This window comes from Punica granatum, chromosome 6 (assembly GCF_007655135.1).
Source record: "Punica granatum isolate Tunisia-2019 chromosome 6, ASM765513v2, whole genome shotgun sequence".
Classification (NCBI taxonomy): domain Eukaryota; kingdom Viridiplantae; phylum Streptophyta; class Magnoliopsida; order Myrtales; family Lythraceae; genus Punica; species Punica granatum.
The window spans coordinates 23,568,172-23,582,347 of record NC_045132.1 but is presented as its reverse complement, the minus strand read 5'-3'; the positions used below and the strand labels follow the sequence as shown (position 1 = coordinate 23,582,347).

General features: G+C 34.5%; 1 protein-coding gene across 1 annotated transcript; it reads right to left on the bottom strand.

The window, feature by feature from the left end:
• Window positions 1–111: 111 nt before the first annotated feature.
• Window positions 112–7,806, bottom strand: LOC116210499 (CYP enzymes assisting alcohol dehydrogenase-like). The gene is made up of 8 exons (XM_031544383.1): window positions 7,504–7,806; window positions 2,671–2,733; window positions 2,327–2,466; window positions 2,170–2,207; window positions 1,563–2,010; window positions 1,236–1,475; window positions 809–964; window positions 112–380 (listed from the first exon to the last, which is right to left on the bottom strand). Exons 2-8 carry the CDS (start codon window positions 2,717–2,719, stop codon window positions 270–272), a joined length of 1,182 nt encoding a protein of 393 aa, XP_031400243.1. The 5' UTR covers window positions 2,720–2,733; window positions 7,504–7,806; the 3' UTR covers window positions 112–269.
• Between the last annotated feature and the right edge of the window lie 6,370 nt (window positions 7,807–14,176).

The following is a 14,176-nucleotide window of genomic DNA, read 5'->3' as shown; positions in this document are numbered from 1 at the left end:
TTAAATTCATTTCGATTAAATTCATGGCTCTTCCGAATAGTATAATTCGTTTAATTCGATTGAATTGGATTGAATCGTATTGAAATCGACTTTCCGTGGAAACCAATCACAAAGCAATGCCAGTAATTAATCACAAAATATAAATATAGAAGGAGAGCACACTTGGGCAGAAGTGGTAATTAACTAATTCAACTCTTCTTTTTTTTTTTTTTGTTACAACAACTATACCACACCATACGCGCTATGTATTGGTTTTTCGGGTTGGAATTTCAAATCCTGATTAATATCTTGACGCAATCTTGGCTATGCACCATCTCGATTGCCTTGGTTATATCTCCCAGTTGGATTTCATGAGTCAGAAGCTTGTCAAGTGGGATCTCCTGTAAACGCGTGAATAATAATTAAGCATTAATCAATCCACATACCCCACCACAACATTAGCTACTATTATATTCATATATATATATATATATAATATGAATGATAATTAAATAACATATCTATACAGTAGTCGAAAATTTCACCCAAAAATAATATATATAGATCGAAAACTAAAAGAGTGACAAGCACCGGCCGAAAGAATTAATGGAGCTGCTCAATTTTTCTGTCTGCACCATCTGAGATTTGAACATTCAATGGGTCCAGCTAAATTCAAATTCAAGCCGATCAGGACCGTAACAAACGCACCTTAATATCTTATATATATATATTTTCTATTCATAAAATTTGAATACGAGATCTTAAAATATATATCTTATATATGCATGCCTGGCGGCTGAAAATCGATCAGGAACGTAACAAAACGCACCTTGCTCTTGCATCGGTCGAGTAAAAGGGGAAGGTGGAATCTGGGCTTGATCCCACCAAATATGGTTCCTTTCAGTGTCCTTCCAGCGAGAAGCGAGACGGAATTGACAGAGAAACTTGTATGCCCAGCGCCAACCATTATCACTTTACCTTTTCCCTGCGGTATCACATAATTTCTAAATTAACATCACTTTGTTTGGATACAATTCATTAAAGAGGAGGAGGGAGAAAAGCAGAGAGAATAATTTGTATAAGGTGACTAACTATGCTTCTATATATATGTATGGACTTATTTGCATAAAATGATGGATATTTATATTTTGGTCCATTTATATTGATCCGATTTTTTTTTAATATACTTCAACCTCCCTTCAATCGTAACTCAGAGTTGAAAGAAAATGACCCCCTGAGGAAAAAAGACACTATACCACTTTGGTGGAGTCAAGGGCCTCAGTGATCAAGGGTGCAACCCCGGTGCATTCGATGCAGTAGTCGACCCCGAGACCATCGGTCAAGTCTTTGATGAGGTCGGAGATGGACCGGTCGGGGGAGTGGTCGGGGTTGATGAAATGAGTCATGCCAAAAGCTTTGCCCTTCTCTCTCTTCATCTCGTTCTTGTCCACCCCAATTATCGTGGCCGCCCCCTGCACTTTTGCTCCCTCCACCGCCTGCACCGGCCACAAATGAATCCGTACGCAACATCGTACTTGAGCTAAGCTAGGAAGCACATAAGCATATTACATATATATAAGTACCCCGAGTCCAACGGCACCGAGGCCGAGCACAGCAACTGAAGATCCCTTCTCAACTCGAGCTTCAACCTGGGCAGCCCCGAACCCGGTGGAGAACCCGCAAGATAGGAAACTGGCAAGGGACAGCTGGGGGAGGTCGGGTTGGAAGTCCTGCAGCTTAATCACAAAATTGGCATCGGACACCGCGTACTCCGACCAGGTGGAGCAGGACAAGAGGTGGTACAAGGGCTGGCGATGGCTAGCTCCTCCGCCGGCCCTGCCCGCTGCTGGCAGGTGGAGCCTGGACGTGCCGTCGGGCATGAGCCCCGAGAAGGTGAAGGGATGGGTAAGGCACATATTGGTGACCCCAGAGGTGCAGTTCTCGCACTCCCCGCACTCCGCCACATAGCACGGCATCACCAAATCTCCTTCCTTCAGCTCCGCCACTTTCTCCCCGACGCTTTCTACCACACTACATTATACGTTTACATATATCATCATTAATCAATTGAATTAAGGAAGAAGCTCCGGCTAGCTAGCTAACAATTCAAAATCACACAGGCACGCACGCACGTATACTTCTATGATCATAACTAATTTAACTAACCGATAGCTAGTGATCAGAGCTCACCCGATGCCTTCGTGTCCGAGAATGCGAGGGTAAAGAGGCTGTAACATATCAAGACAACATTAAGCTGGCTAGATCGATCTGATTGATAGGAATAACAGTAACAATAACACAATGAGAGAGTAATGCCGGGGATTATTCGATTTGATTATATATTTACAAGTGGGAAGCCCTCGGAGATGAGGAAATCGGTGTGGCAAATGCTGGCGTAGAGCATCTTAATACGGACTTCAGAAGCCTGAGGGGGATCCACCTCTATCTCTTCCACCTTCCATTCCTCCGGTCCCCGGCACACCACCCCTACAGTTCCATCCATTCATTCATACTCATTAATTAAATTCAAAATAAAAAAAATCTACAGCTTTGCATCCATACACACGCGCGCGCACACAAGCACGCATCATATGCATTATCAATCGTTTCAATTTGCTTCAGCCGATGCCGTTCGATGTTTCATTCATAGGCATATATATATATATATGTATATATGACACTGACTGATACCTTTGCATTTAATGACTGAATTCCGGTGGGAGCTGGAGCTGCTGCTCATCTTCTTCTCGATACCTGGACGGGTCGCAGCAACCCAGCAAGAGCAAGCCGAATTCAGATGATCGATCCGAGAGGCCGGCTTTTGTGTATCAGTATATGTAATGGGCCAGCGCCTTTGAATTGGGGGAAATTAAAGGTGCAAATGATTGCACCGCACCATCTAGTAAATTACTAGAAAATTGAGTAAAAGTTTAGATATTTTAGTAAATTACTTAATTTTATATATATATATATATATATATAACCCATAGGCCATATGGTATCATAAATGCCGGGGACGAACGTGTGCAAGTGGAGGTTTTGTGTCCGCATGTTGATGTTCATAATATCCATCCATCTATCATAAAGATGATCTTCATATCTAAATAAACATAATTCACTGCAAGTGCAACACAATCAACTAGAATCAAGGTGCAGTCGATTATATTGTACACTTTGCAGTCAATCATGTTCATTTGGAATCTCGAAAGGATCCCGCCCGGACTGAATCAGCGCCCATTCAATTGACAACAATAATGTCCCGTTCATATATGATACTTTTCTCCAGCCCCCTCCCTAACCTTTCAAAATCTAAGTCAACTCCGCCGGCTGGCCTCCATTGATCTTGTCAAATCCGTTATGTTTTGTCCTTTTTGGCCACGAGAGCATTAAATTCAGAGTATGCGCAGAATTAGGCAAGCTATATTACGAGCAGTTTTATGTATATATTATGGTTGGTAGGTTAGTCGTTAGGTGTAAATTAGTTTTTTTTTTTGGGGGTAGTAAATTAGCTCGGTTTATCATATCTAATGTTGAGATTTTTCTTTTATTTTTCCTAATTTGCCTTTTTTTTTTCGGGGGGATTTCTTGCTTCTTTCGCAACTTCGTATACCTTGTATGGGGCGGATCTACCTGTGGGAGTATGAGGTCAATTGAACCCACTTAATTGTCCAAAACATTAAGATAACTATTATAGTCTGTCATTATTTTTTAGTCTGCCTTGTGATTGTGAAATAAATAAGGTGAAAATTATAATTTTGGCCCCACCTTTTGTCTTATTTTCTCTTTCAAATGCTAAAAAAAGTCACAATGTGATGTCAAATACACAAACTCTCAATTACTAGGACCACTTTTATCTCTTCCTTCCAATCCCTCCCACACTCTTTTAAAAATTTAAAAGGAAAAAGAAATTCGTTAACACGTTAGGTTGTGTTTGGTTTTAGAGTTAAATTGACTTGAGTTTTGATTTTAATTGGTTTGTAATAATTGTGTTGTTGAATTATGATAAAAAGTGTGAAAAAGTAATGAATAGTTCAGAAAAAGTAATAATTATATTGTTAAATTGTGAAAAAATGTAATGAATAGTTGAGAGAATTTAATATTAAAAAGTAAATTAAATGGTTAAAAAATTAAAGAAAAATGTAAAAGTAATAATTATGTTGTTGAATTGAAGATAAGTGAAGTTAAGTTGAGTAGAGTTAAAAATTCTTTTCATTCTCCATGCGCTATTTCTATTTTCTCTCTTCCATGTTAAGGGACCTACTTCAAACTTCAAAGTCTTAAGGGATTTTTTTTTCCTTGACACTTTGAATTGATTGAAAGGAAAATTGATTTACTTACATTTACTGTCAAGGTGTGCGTGATAATATAAAAAATAAAACTGTTCATGTACAAACACCTAAAATATGAAACCATGCAGATAAATTTTAAATTAGTTTTCTCCATTTTTTTATAATCCAAGCTATCTAATTATTATTTTGGATTTTATAGTAGTAATATATTAATAGAAACCATTTCTTATTTTGAAATTTTAATATTGTAACATGCTAATACGAAATTAAATAATCTATACATATATATATATATATAATATAAAGTTGAATACAATGTAATAAATAGTGGCATAATTGTAAATATTTATACAATTAGGATCAAATTAGTAAATGCATATAATTTATGAGTTTAAAAATAAAATTACTTAATTGTTTTAATATACATTCATAAATATATATATGGACGTGCAATATTTTAATTTTAATATATCCTCAAAACTTATATAATTACAAAATTATCTTCAAAATTTATGGCATACTAATTTTTTATCGAATTTGAGAAATGATAATTTTGAAATGATTAATATATGAACTAATCATAATTCCTTAAGATATTTGGATATAATTATACTATAGAAATTAAGAAATAATTCTTTATTAAATTTTTAAAAATTTAACTGAAAAAATAAATTTTGAATTAGGTAAGTAAAATTATATTTGTAACAAAAATTTCGTGCATGTACAACCAGAAAAACCTAATCTCCGTGTGGTTTTACAATCATTTTTTTTTAATTTTCATCATAACTTTAACTTTACTCACTACACAACAGAAATTAACAATACAATTATTACTTTTTCCTTTTTCTTTAATTTTTAACCATTCAATTCAATTTTTAATATTAAATTCTCTCAACTATCTATTACTTTTTTTCACAATTTAACAGCACAATCATTACTTTTTCTCAACTATTTATTATTTTTTTACAATTTTTCTCATAATTCAATAACACAATCATTACAACCCAATTAAAATCAAAATTCAACTCTATTTAACTCTAAAACCAAACACACCACTAGTATTTATATAAAATGTTATTGCACTCATTAATTCTTGGGTTCTGCTCCGCCACAGTTGTATGTATATATCCCAAATATATCATTCAATGAAGATAAGCTATTCTAACCAATTCTGCTCTTGATAGCAACAGCTAATTAATTAATTAGTATCATTGCCACAATGTGGTTTCAATTATGTGGGTCAACCATAATTTGTGATCTAGCGAGACCTCAATAATAGAAATTTAAGGTGAAAGTGAAGGGCTTGAGTAGAAATAAAAAGGGAAAAAAAAAGGGAGGGAGGGAGAGAACAATTTGTGTACAGAGTTCTTTGTGAAGATTTTCATTTTTCCCTTTGAATTCCGTTATTTATTGCACTAAAAAAATAGCCCGTGCATTGTCGCGATATTATCTTATAAAAGAATTAGATTCGAAAATATGGTAATTTCAAAATCATTATAATCTTTTTTTTCATACTTTCAATATATCTTATATTATTTGTAATGAAACCTAGCAATAGCTTTTCATTTATCGTCATTCTGTATGTGAAATATATCATTTCATTATAACAGTAAAATGATGCTGATTAACAAAATAGATATTTTATTCAACTTAAATAAAAATTGTGAATTGAGTAAAAACACCATTATAAAAAATAAAATTATAAAACTTACATGGTATTAACATAAATGTAGCTATCACGTCAATAAATTACTATAAATTGCCGATAAAGTATTACGATGAGATTTTGGCCAGTCAAATTTTCGGATTATGAGTTTATTTTATTGCGAAAGAGAATGCAAAAGATTCTTCAAGAGTCTCATGGCCCAAAACCACCAAAGCCCAATACTGCAAAAGAATTTATCATTTATATTATGAATCTAAACCAAAAAAAATGCATATGTTCAATGAATAAATAAATATTCTTTATAGACATAATGTGACATCCAAGGAATTAGGTAAATATTTCTACAACTTTGTATCAAACCATTAAATTCTTTTTTGTCTTGTAGAAATTTCTATTTGGAATTTAGTGAACCAATTAAATATTGATCTAAACATCTTATCTAATATAATTTTTTATTTTCTATGATAATTGTTACTAATCTACCATAAGTCAGAACATTCTTTTTAAAGATTAGAATTAACTAGATGCAGTCCTACGTGTTATGAGTGCGTGTTTAAAAACTATAAAAAAAATCATTTATTGAAAGTTTCTAGATAATTTTTTCCATTTTATATAGAGATTGTTTTAAAATTTTGTTTTAATATTTACTTGGGAGTGGAAAAATATTTATTTCTTCAAAAAAGTGTTTAACATTTATTCAAAAATCAAGAAATTTGTTTCATTTTAATATAATAATAATAATTTAAGTACGATTATTTGCCCAAACAGCCAAAGAGCCTCTCAACTACAAACTGAGGATTTAAGAAAAAAATTAAAAAGACTGGTATGGTACTTTCTCATTGCTCTCTCCAATTTTTATATATTATAATTAACCAGTCCTAAAGCCTTTGTGTTGGGCGAGTACTTACGGTTATTAGAATTTTAACAATCCACTGAAACATAGGTTTGAAAAGAATATATTTACATACTTCATAAAAAACATGTAATTATAGTTTTTGCTAAATATTTTCTGAATCGATGAAAATTAAAAAATCTTAATAGAGTAACATGACTTTTTTTTGGTGAAGAAGAACTATTTTATTAATTAGCACACATAATATATATTAACCACCGGATGACACTACCGATGCTTAACCCGGCCGCGACTTTGCCGGAGTCTATCCCAACCATGACTCTGTCGGTGTTTGTACAGTCAGAAAACTACTAGGCTCATATAAAGCCTTATTAGTCAATCTGCCCAAGAAGCAAAATGAAAAAAAAAACATCATGGGATCACACCCGCTATATCCAAACAAATCGTACTCGACACAAGACATGACCGAACAACTATCGACGAACTAATCAGACTGAGGACACCTTCCCGTAGACACCAGGGTAGCGGATAGAACATCAAACATGTAGGAACCATCGGACTACGTTGGTAAATCGTTGACGGTGAACGTCCGGATAGCTAGAGTTTTTTTGGGTGAAAAAGAGGTGGTAGTGACCGAAGAAGACTCCAGAGATTCCAATCAGACTGGGATAATTCACCATGATCTAGATCCGAACTGAGTTCGATCATCGGAATACCTGAAGGCGATCAACCAAGATGGAAGAGGATGGGTAGTGGAGTAGTTCAGAGCAACATCGATGGAGCATATCTGCAGCAGAAAACTTTAAAACGAAACAGTGAAAGGAAGCAGCAGGTAGAGGAGAGAGGGAGATGGAGTCGCATTTAGGAGTTAAGAACTGAGAGGCTAATAGAAACAGAGGAAGGAGGGCTAGACGCGTCGGTGGCAATGGCGGCTGTTTTGTTTTGGGGGTTCTTGGGGTTTGGGAGAGAACATCGAGAGAGAGAGCAAAAGCCGTTTTTTTTTTTCCAAATAGACTACGATGACTTAAAGTGACATATATGTGTGTCATGTTATATAAATAAATAAAAGAAAAATACACTTTTGATCATATAAATTAAAATACTTTTCTATTTTGGTTTGTTTCTTTTCTTTTTTATTTTTTGAACAATTTTTGTCCAGTACTTTTAGATGCTTTCTATTTATGTCCATCTAATACTAATATCGTTAACTATTATTGAATCGGAGCCACAAGGCTGTCACATATAATACCCCTACCACATGAAAATTTACTTTAATATTAAATATGATAAAAAGAAAAGTGAATTGACGAAAACGCAATAATAACAATAATGATGACTAAAGACCAACGTGGATTGGGTCAAGCGGTTCAACGCTTGTTCCGTTTAAGTAAGGTATCGGGTTCTAGTCCTTGTGAATGTAGAAAATTTACGTTGAGAGAGTATTACCCTTTAGTGGGCCAACTAGTCTCGATTGGATTAGTTGAGATCCAATTGAACTCTCGGATACCATAGTTCACATCGAAAAAAGATAATGATGGTTAAAGCCATAGCTCTGCAAGTATCAGAGGTTAGAGCCTCACACATCGTCCCAACGTATTATTATTCTTCTTCTCTTTTATTTCCTACAAAGTCAACTTTGAGAATCCTAATTTCTCTTTTTTCAGTATGGTGTCATCGCATGTTGATGTGGGATATGAGGGAGGAGGAAAGTTAGCTCCTGCGCCTCGACTTCATCTTCTTCCTCCACGGCATGGTTGTCAGAATCACGATTCGAATCGTAGAATCGTACGATTCTACTATTCGAATGGTAGGCGACAATTCCGATTCCATGTCTTGAATCGGGGAGCTAGAACTGGGGTTGAATCGGGCCTAGAATCGCTACGATTCTGGGTCCAGCCCAATCGTGTCGAAGCCTAGCATAGTCGGGCCAAAACCTGGCCCTTTTCTTTTTCTCTTCCCCCCTTTGGGCCAAAGCTCAGCCCAGTCGGGCCAAAACCCAGCCCTTTTTTTCCCCATTCCCCCGCCTTCCACCCCCTATCTTTCTTTGTTCTTTCTTCGAGCTGAAGCCCAACTTTTTTTTTTTTTTAAGAATTGTAATTGTTTATGTTGAGCGTAGTATAAGCAAACATTTTCGGACCCATTCGTGCTATTGGTTTAGAACTCTCAACCAGCTTGTTCCTCACTTCTTTTATTTCCTATATCAAATCGGTTCTTAGAGGCATCCGGGGGCCATAAAATTCTTTCGACACAGTCCTGTCTTTGTTTCTCGCTTTATCTGCGATTCAATATTGAACAATTAATAGTTATACCTCAGATATAGATTGCTCATGAAAGTATGATTATATAAATACTGTTTTTTTTATTACAGATAGAATCTTACGATTTACGATTCGATTCTACGATTCACGATTCTACGACTCTCGACCAATTCTAGGTAAAATCGCGATTCTAACAACCTTACTCCACGGCTTCCCTAACTTCTGGTACTCTGTTCGATTCGATCACTAGTACCTTGATTCAACTTAATTTGGTGGGAAACAATCAGTGTGAACTTCACAGAGTTTGACGGTCAATCATACTAAGCAGCTGATTTTCATTAGCATGACTTTCTATCAGAAAATTTGCTCGGTTTAGTGAATTTAATATGCGAATGTAAAGTCAATAAACCGTCAAATTTTTATCATAGGTTTTTTTTTTTGCCAATTTGTCAAAGGTTGTGTAAATTGATGAGCAATAACACATATTCTTCAGTAAGAATGCGGACTTCAAACTGTGGAATGAATTCCACAGAGTTGAAGAGTTCGAGAGAAAGTCAGAGCGTGGAGAGAGAGAGCTTACAGAGGCTGGGCTTCAAAACGATACTGCTCCTCTAACTCCGACTGCTGCACAAATTACTCAAAGCATTTGAAACCAACTGATAAATAGCATGAATTGAAAAAAAGAACCAACTTATCTCCCTTTCCCTCTCTCTATTAACCGATCTTATAGAAAACACCACTGAAATATGTGCAAAACCCACCGGACCATAAAAATCAAAAACAGAGAAATAAAGACACGTAGAGAGAGACGTACCTCGTTGAAGCTTAATGTGTGGAATTAAAACTCGAAAGGGAGAGGCCACACATTGGAAGGGGCATAAATGAGACTCATTGATTTGTGTAAAAAAATTTACATTTTTATCCTTTTATTTTCATTGAAAAGTCATTATTTATAAGCTTGTTTGTGAAGGTAATCTTTATTTATAAGCTTGGATTGTGAAAGTCAATATCCTCGACTAATTGGAATCATAAAAAATGTAATTGACTATTTTAAATTAATTGTTCGAGTATCAAAAATATAATAGATGTACATGAAACGTAAATAGATATTGCACTATGAGTTAAGAATTTTCAAGATTTGATAAGGAGTCGAGAGTTTCATAATACGACTTTATGTACTCTACGCATCTACTTTTATATAATAGATTGATTGATTATAAAGGTTGATCAATCTTTCTTTACAGCAAAGGAAAAAAAAGAAGAAGGGAGAATTCACCTTGGTCACAATCGTGCAGAACAATAGAACATCTTTGCTATCTCGTGTTGATGTTGTGGAGTTTTTGTGGCGGTCAAAGTAAATAATATCCTTTGCGTCTCGATTTGGAGCCGTATACTCGCTGGTCTATAAGGTACAATTTCGTTGCTCCTAGCAAGTCATTCGGGCATGCCTATGACTCCACTAGCTCAATTGCAGCTCGGAGCCGACCAGTTCATGAGGCTCAATGTCGTATGATCAATGTGACGGAATACATGATGGTTTATGAGTCGAGAGAGCCGAGAGCCAAAGGACTAGAGGGAAGGATGTGTTCAGACTAATTAATGGAACTATGGCTGCCAAATCGACTTCCACAGCGATTATGCTTTACACTGTTGGTGTGCATGTACGTTTCCTCTAATCCCCTCAACCATTATGGAAGGGGGAAGGATCGAGGCTATACAAACTTTGCGTGATAGTTGAATAAGTGTTTATTTTGTATAGAAATGGTATTTGATGAATCCTTTTAAAATCATAATTTGATTAATTTTTGCAATGAAAATATGATTTTTTTTCCAGCGTGTTAATATGTACTTATAAAAATTGCATTTATTTTTTTATTTATTTTAAGTATTAATTTTAATTTTAATAATTTCAAATTATTACCTCGCTTTTATTTATTCTAAAATCAGCATTTATTTTTCAATAATTATATTTCAGTACTTTTATTTCATCAGAAGCCCTCCAAAACCAAGTCTACGTCAATAGCTAATAATGGTTAATCTTAGCTAATAAATTAAGAATTAAAATTATCTCATTTAAAAATAAATTAATTAATCATGCAGTTATAGTATCGGTTGCGTTTTTCTTCGATGTAAGGACTAATGGTGTCTTGAAAACGTTTTAATTGAGCCCTTACTTTTTGTTTCTAGTCCAGTAAAATCTCAACATCTAACCTCCCATGTCATTTCACTGTCTGGTCTCGTGATTCACGAGTAGATTATTTCTCGTAATTTTTAGTTGGGCTTCTTTTTTACGCCAAAAGCCCAATTTCCACGCGCCAATAAGAAACGACAATATTACCAATCTTTGCAATTACTAATTATTAGAATATTTATAAGTTTTTGTACATCGTTGGATGGGAGGATAGTGCTCTGCTGCATAAAGCTCTCTCCATTCAACGTTTCTGAACCTTCTCGATGATCCACCTCATAGTAGACACGATGTCCTCTATGTTCGACCACTTTCAAGTCCCTAGCGATTAATATTACTAGAGGGTACACGCGTTACGCATGGAAGACGTACATCGAAATGAAATAACATGATAGAATGTAAAATTGAAAGGTTAAAAGAAGAGAGAGCAAAATAAGAAGAGATTGACGTGTGGGACGAACGAGGAAAAATAATTCAATATAAAATGAATAATATTATTCTTCAATTTTCTTTTTAATTTTAAAATTTATGATACATAAACTAAGAATTAAAAATATTTTTAACTTATCAACTACAAATAACGTATCATTGCAAGTGACATTTTATCATGTCGGGAGTAATAGTCTCTTGGAAAGTGTTAATTGAGCCCTTATACTTCCCTTCAGGTCATTCTTTCTGGTGAAATGTCAGCATCTAATGTCCATGTCAGGTAATGTCATTTGGGTTCGCATATAATACATAGCATTGAAAATATATATACGATACATGCAAATAAATTATTTATATTTTTTTCGAATAAATTACTTGACCTCGAACATATAATTATTACTTGAGTTATAAGTAAATTATTTGAAGTTTTTCAAGTAAATACATGTATGTATCATAAATGTATTTTCAAATATATGTAATATAGATTTCTTCGTCATGTCTGATCCACGACGACATTACCTAAATCATTTCGCATAATTTTCTGTGTTCTTTGACGCCAAAAGCACAAATTGTTACTACAAAAGCCCAGATTATTATTTACAGAATTTTCACTAGATTTTTATTTTATGGAAAATTGGTCTCATGTCGAATTTAAAAGTCGAAATTATGGTATGGTTAATCCCCTCGTTTAGTATATCAATAAAATTATTTTTCTTTTTGTCGGGGTGAATCCTGTCATTCAAAATCCCAATTAACATAGAGATGTATTTATGTTGGTGCCACTGATCTAGAAAAGCTTGGAAACTTGTCCCCTGCGAGGTATTAAGTTAGACTTGGAACTTTGCTTTAGGCCTTGGTTGTAGATGAGTAATTTTAGAAGTAGACTCAGACGTGTTTCATCGCCTTATTGGTTTGGGTCGGGGGGGCGTCGAACCAGCTAACAATCTCTCTTATGGTCTCAACCATTTGATGCCTTCTTGCCAGGGAAATGGAAAGTTCACATATTGCCACACTACAGAAACGACAATTCATTCGCAATCTGACTTGCTCGAAAGACTCTAGATCTCTCTCGAGATCTTCGTTTCCTTCATTTCTCTTGCCATGGGGCACCAGGCTCTGCTTTGATTCCGTTCTTATATAAAATAAAATAAAATAAAATAAAATGTTATGAAAGTCTGCACGGTTCCATATAACGTATTTTTTTCGATTATAATGAAGACTCATGGATATAATATAATGAAATTAAAAATATTTAATAATTAATAAATGGTCATGAATAGACTCATTAGGTATCGAACTTGAAACATTTTAATTATCTGAAGAGAGCGTGCGCCAGTCGTTACATCTTTTTTCTACATATTTTCTTTAGATATCATCATAAATCACAAATTGTATACTTTGGAAATGGCCTAGAAGAATCATCGGAAATGAGAAAATTTTCCCATAACATATTAACATGGTATGTTTTCGAAAATAGTCTGAGAATTTAATAGTGTGTTTAGTTTTAGAATTGAATTGAGTTGAGTTTTGATTTTAATTAGTTTGTAATGATTGTAATGTTAAATTATGAGAAAAAGTGTGAAAAAAGTAATAAAGTAATGATTATACTGTTGAATTGTGAAAAAAGTAATGAATAATTGAGAAAATTTATTATTAAAAATTAAATTGAATGGTTAGAAAAATTTAAAAAAAATAAAAAAAATTATATTGTTAATTTTTATCATATAGTAAATAGAATTAAAATTAAAGATAAAATTTTAAAATTAAATTGTAAAATCAAACGGTCCTAAAATTACCGGTGTAGAGTGTAGACGGATCCAATTCCGGATAATCCCGACCAAGAAGCTCTCTCTCCCACAAGTAAACACCGGCACGTGCCGCTCCACGTCATCTGGGGCCCACCATCCGCTGGCTCTTACCATGTGCCGTGCCTCCCACGCCCCACCGTGGCGCGTGCTAGCCCCCTCACTTCCAGTTGCTTACGAAGCACACCTTCTTAATTCTTATCCTTCCCAATCTTTTTTGCACCAAAAACGAAAAACAAGGAAAAAAGAGAAGTACTCTTAAATTTGGAAAAACTCACAAGATATTCTGTAAAATTAAAACTATATGAGTCTTAGCATTGAGATAATCCTAGTCATGACGTGTTTCTAAAGTTTAATTAGCTTTTAAGTTGGGTCATAGGTGACTGATTTAGTAATCGCCTCACAGTATTCAGTTACGAAAATTACTTTTCTTTAAAGGTCACCTAAAAAATACTTCTACATAAAATGAAAAGAAAGTATGATCACTGTAAGTTAATTTAAATAATTCGACGTTCATTTTTTTTCTTATAAAGTTATATTCAAATTTTATGAAAATGAGCCAAAAAACCTTTAGAACGGATCACCACCGCCGCGTATCCCCTCCACTTCTTTTCCCTCTATAAATTTCTCTCTCAGATTCTCGAACTGAGAGAAAGTCCTTTTCTTTTTTCCCGATACAAAATCAAAAAAAGAAAGAAAAGCAAAAGCA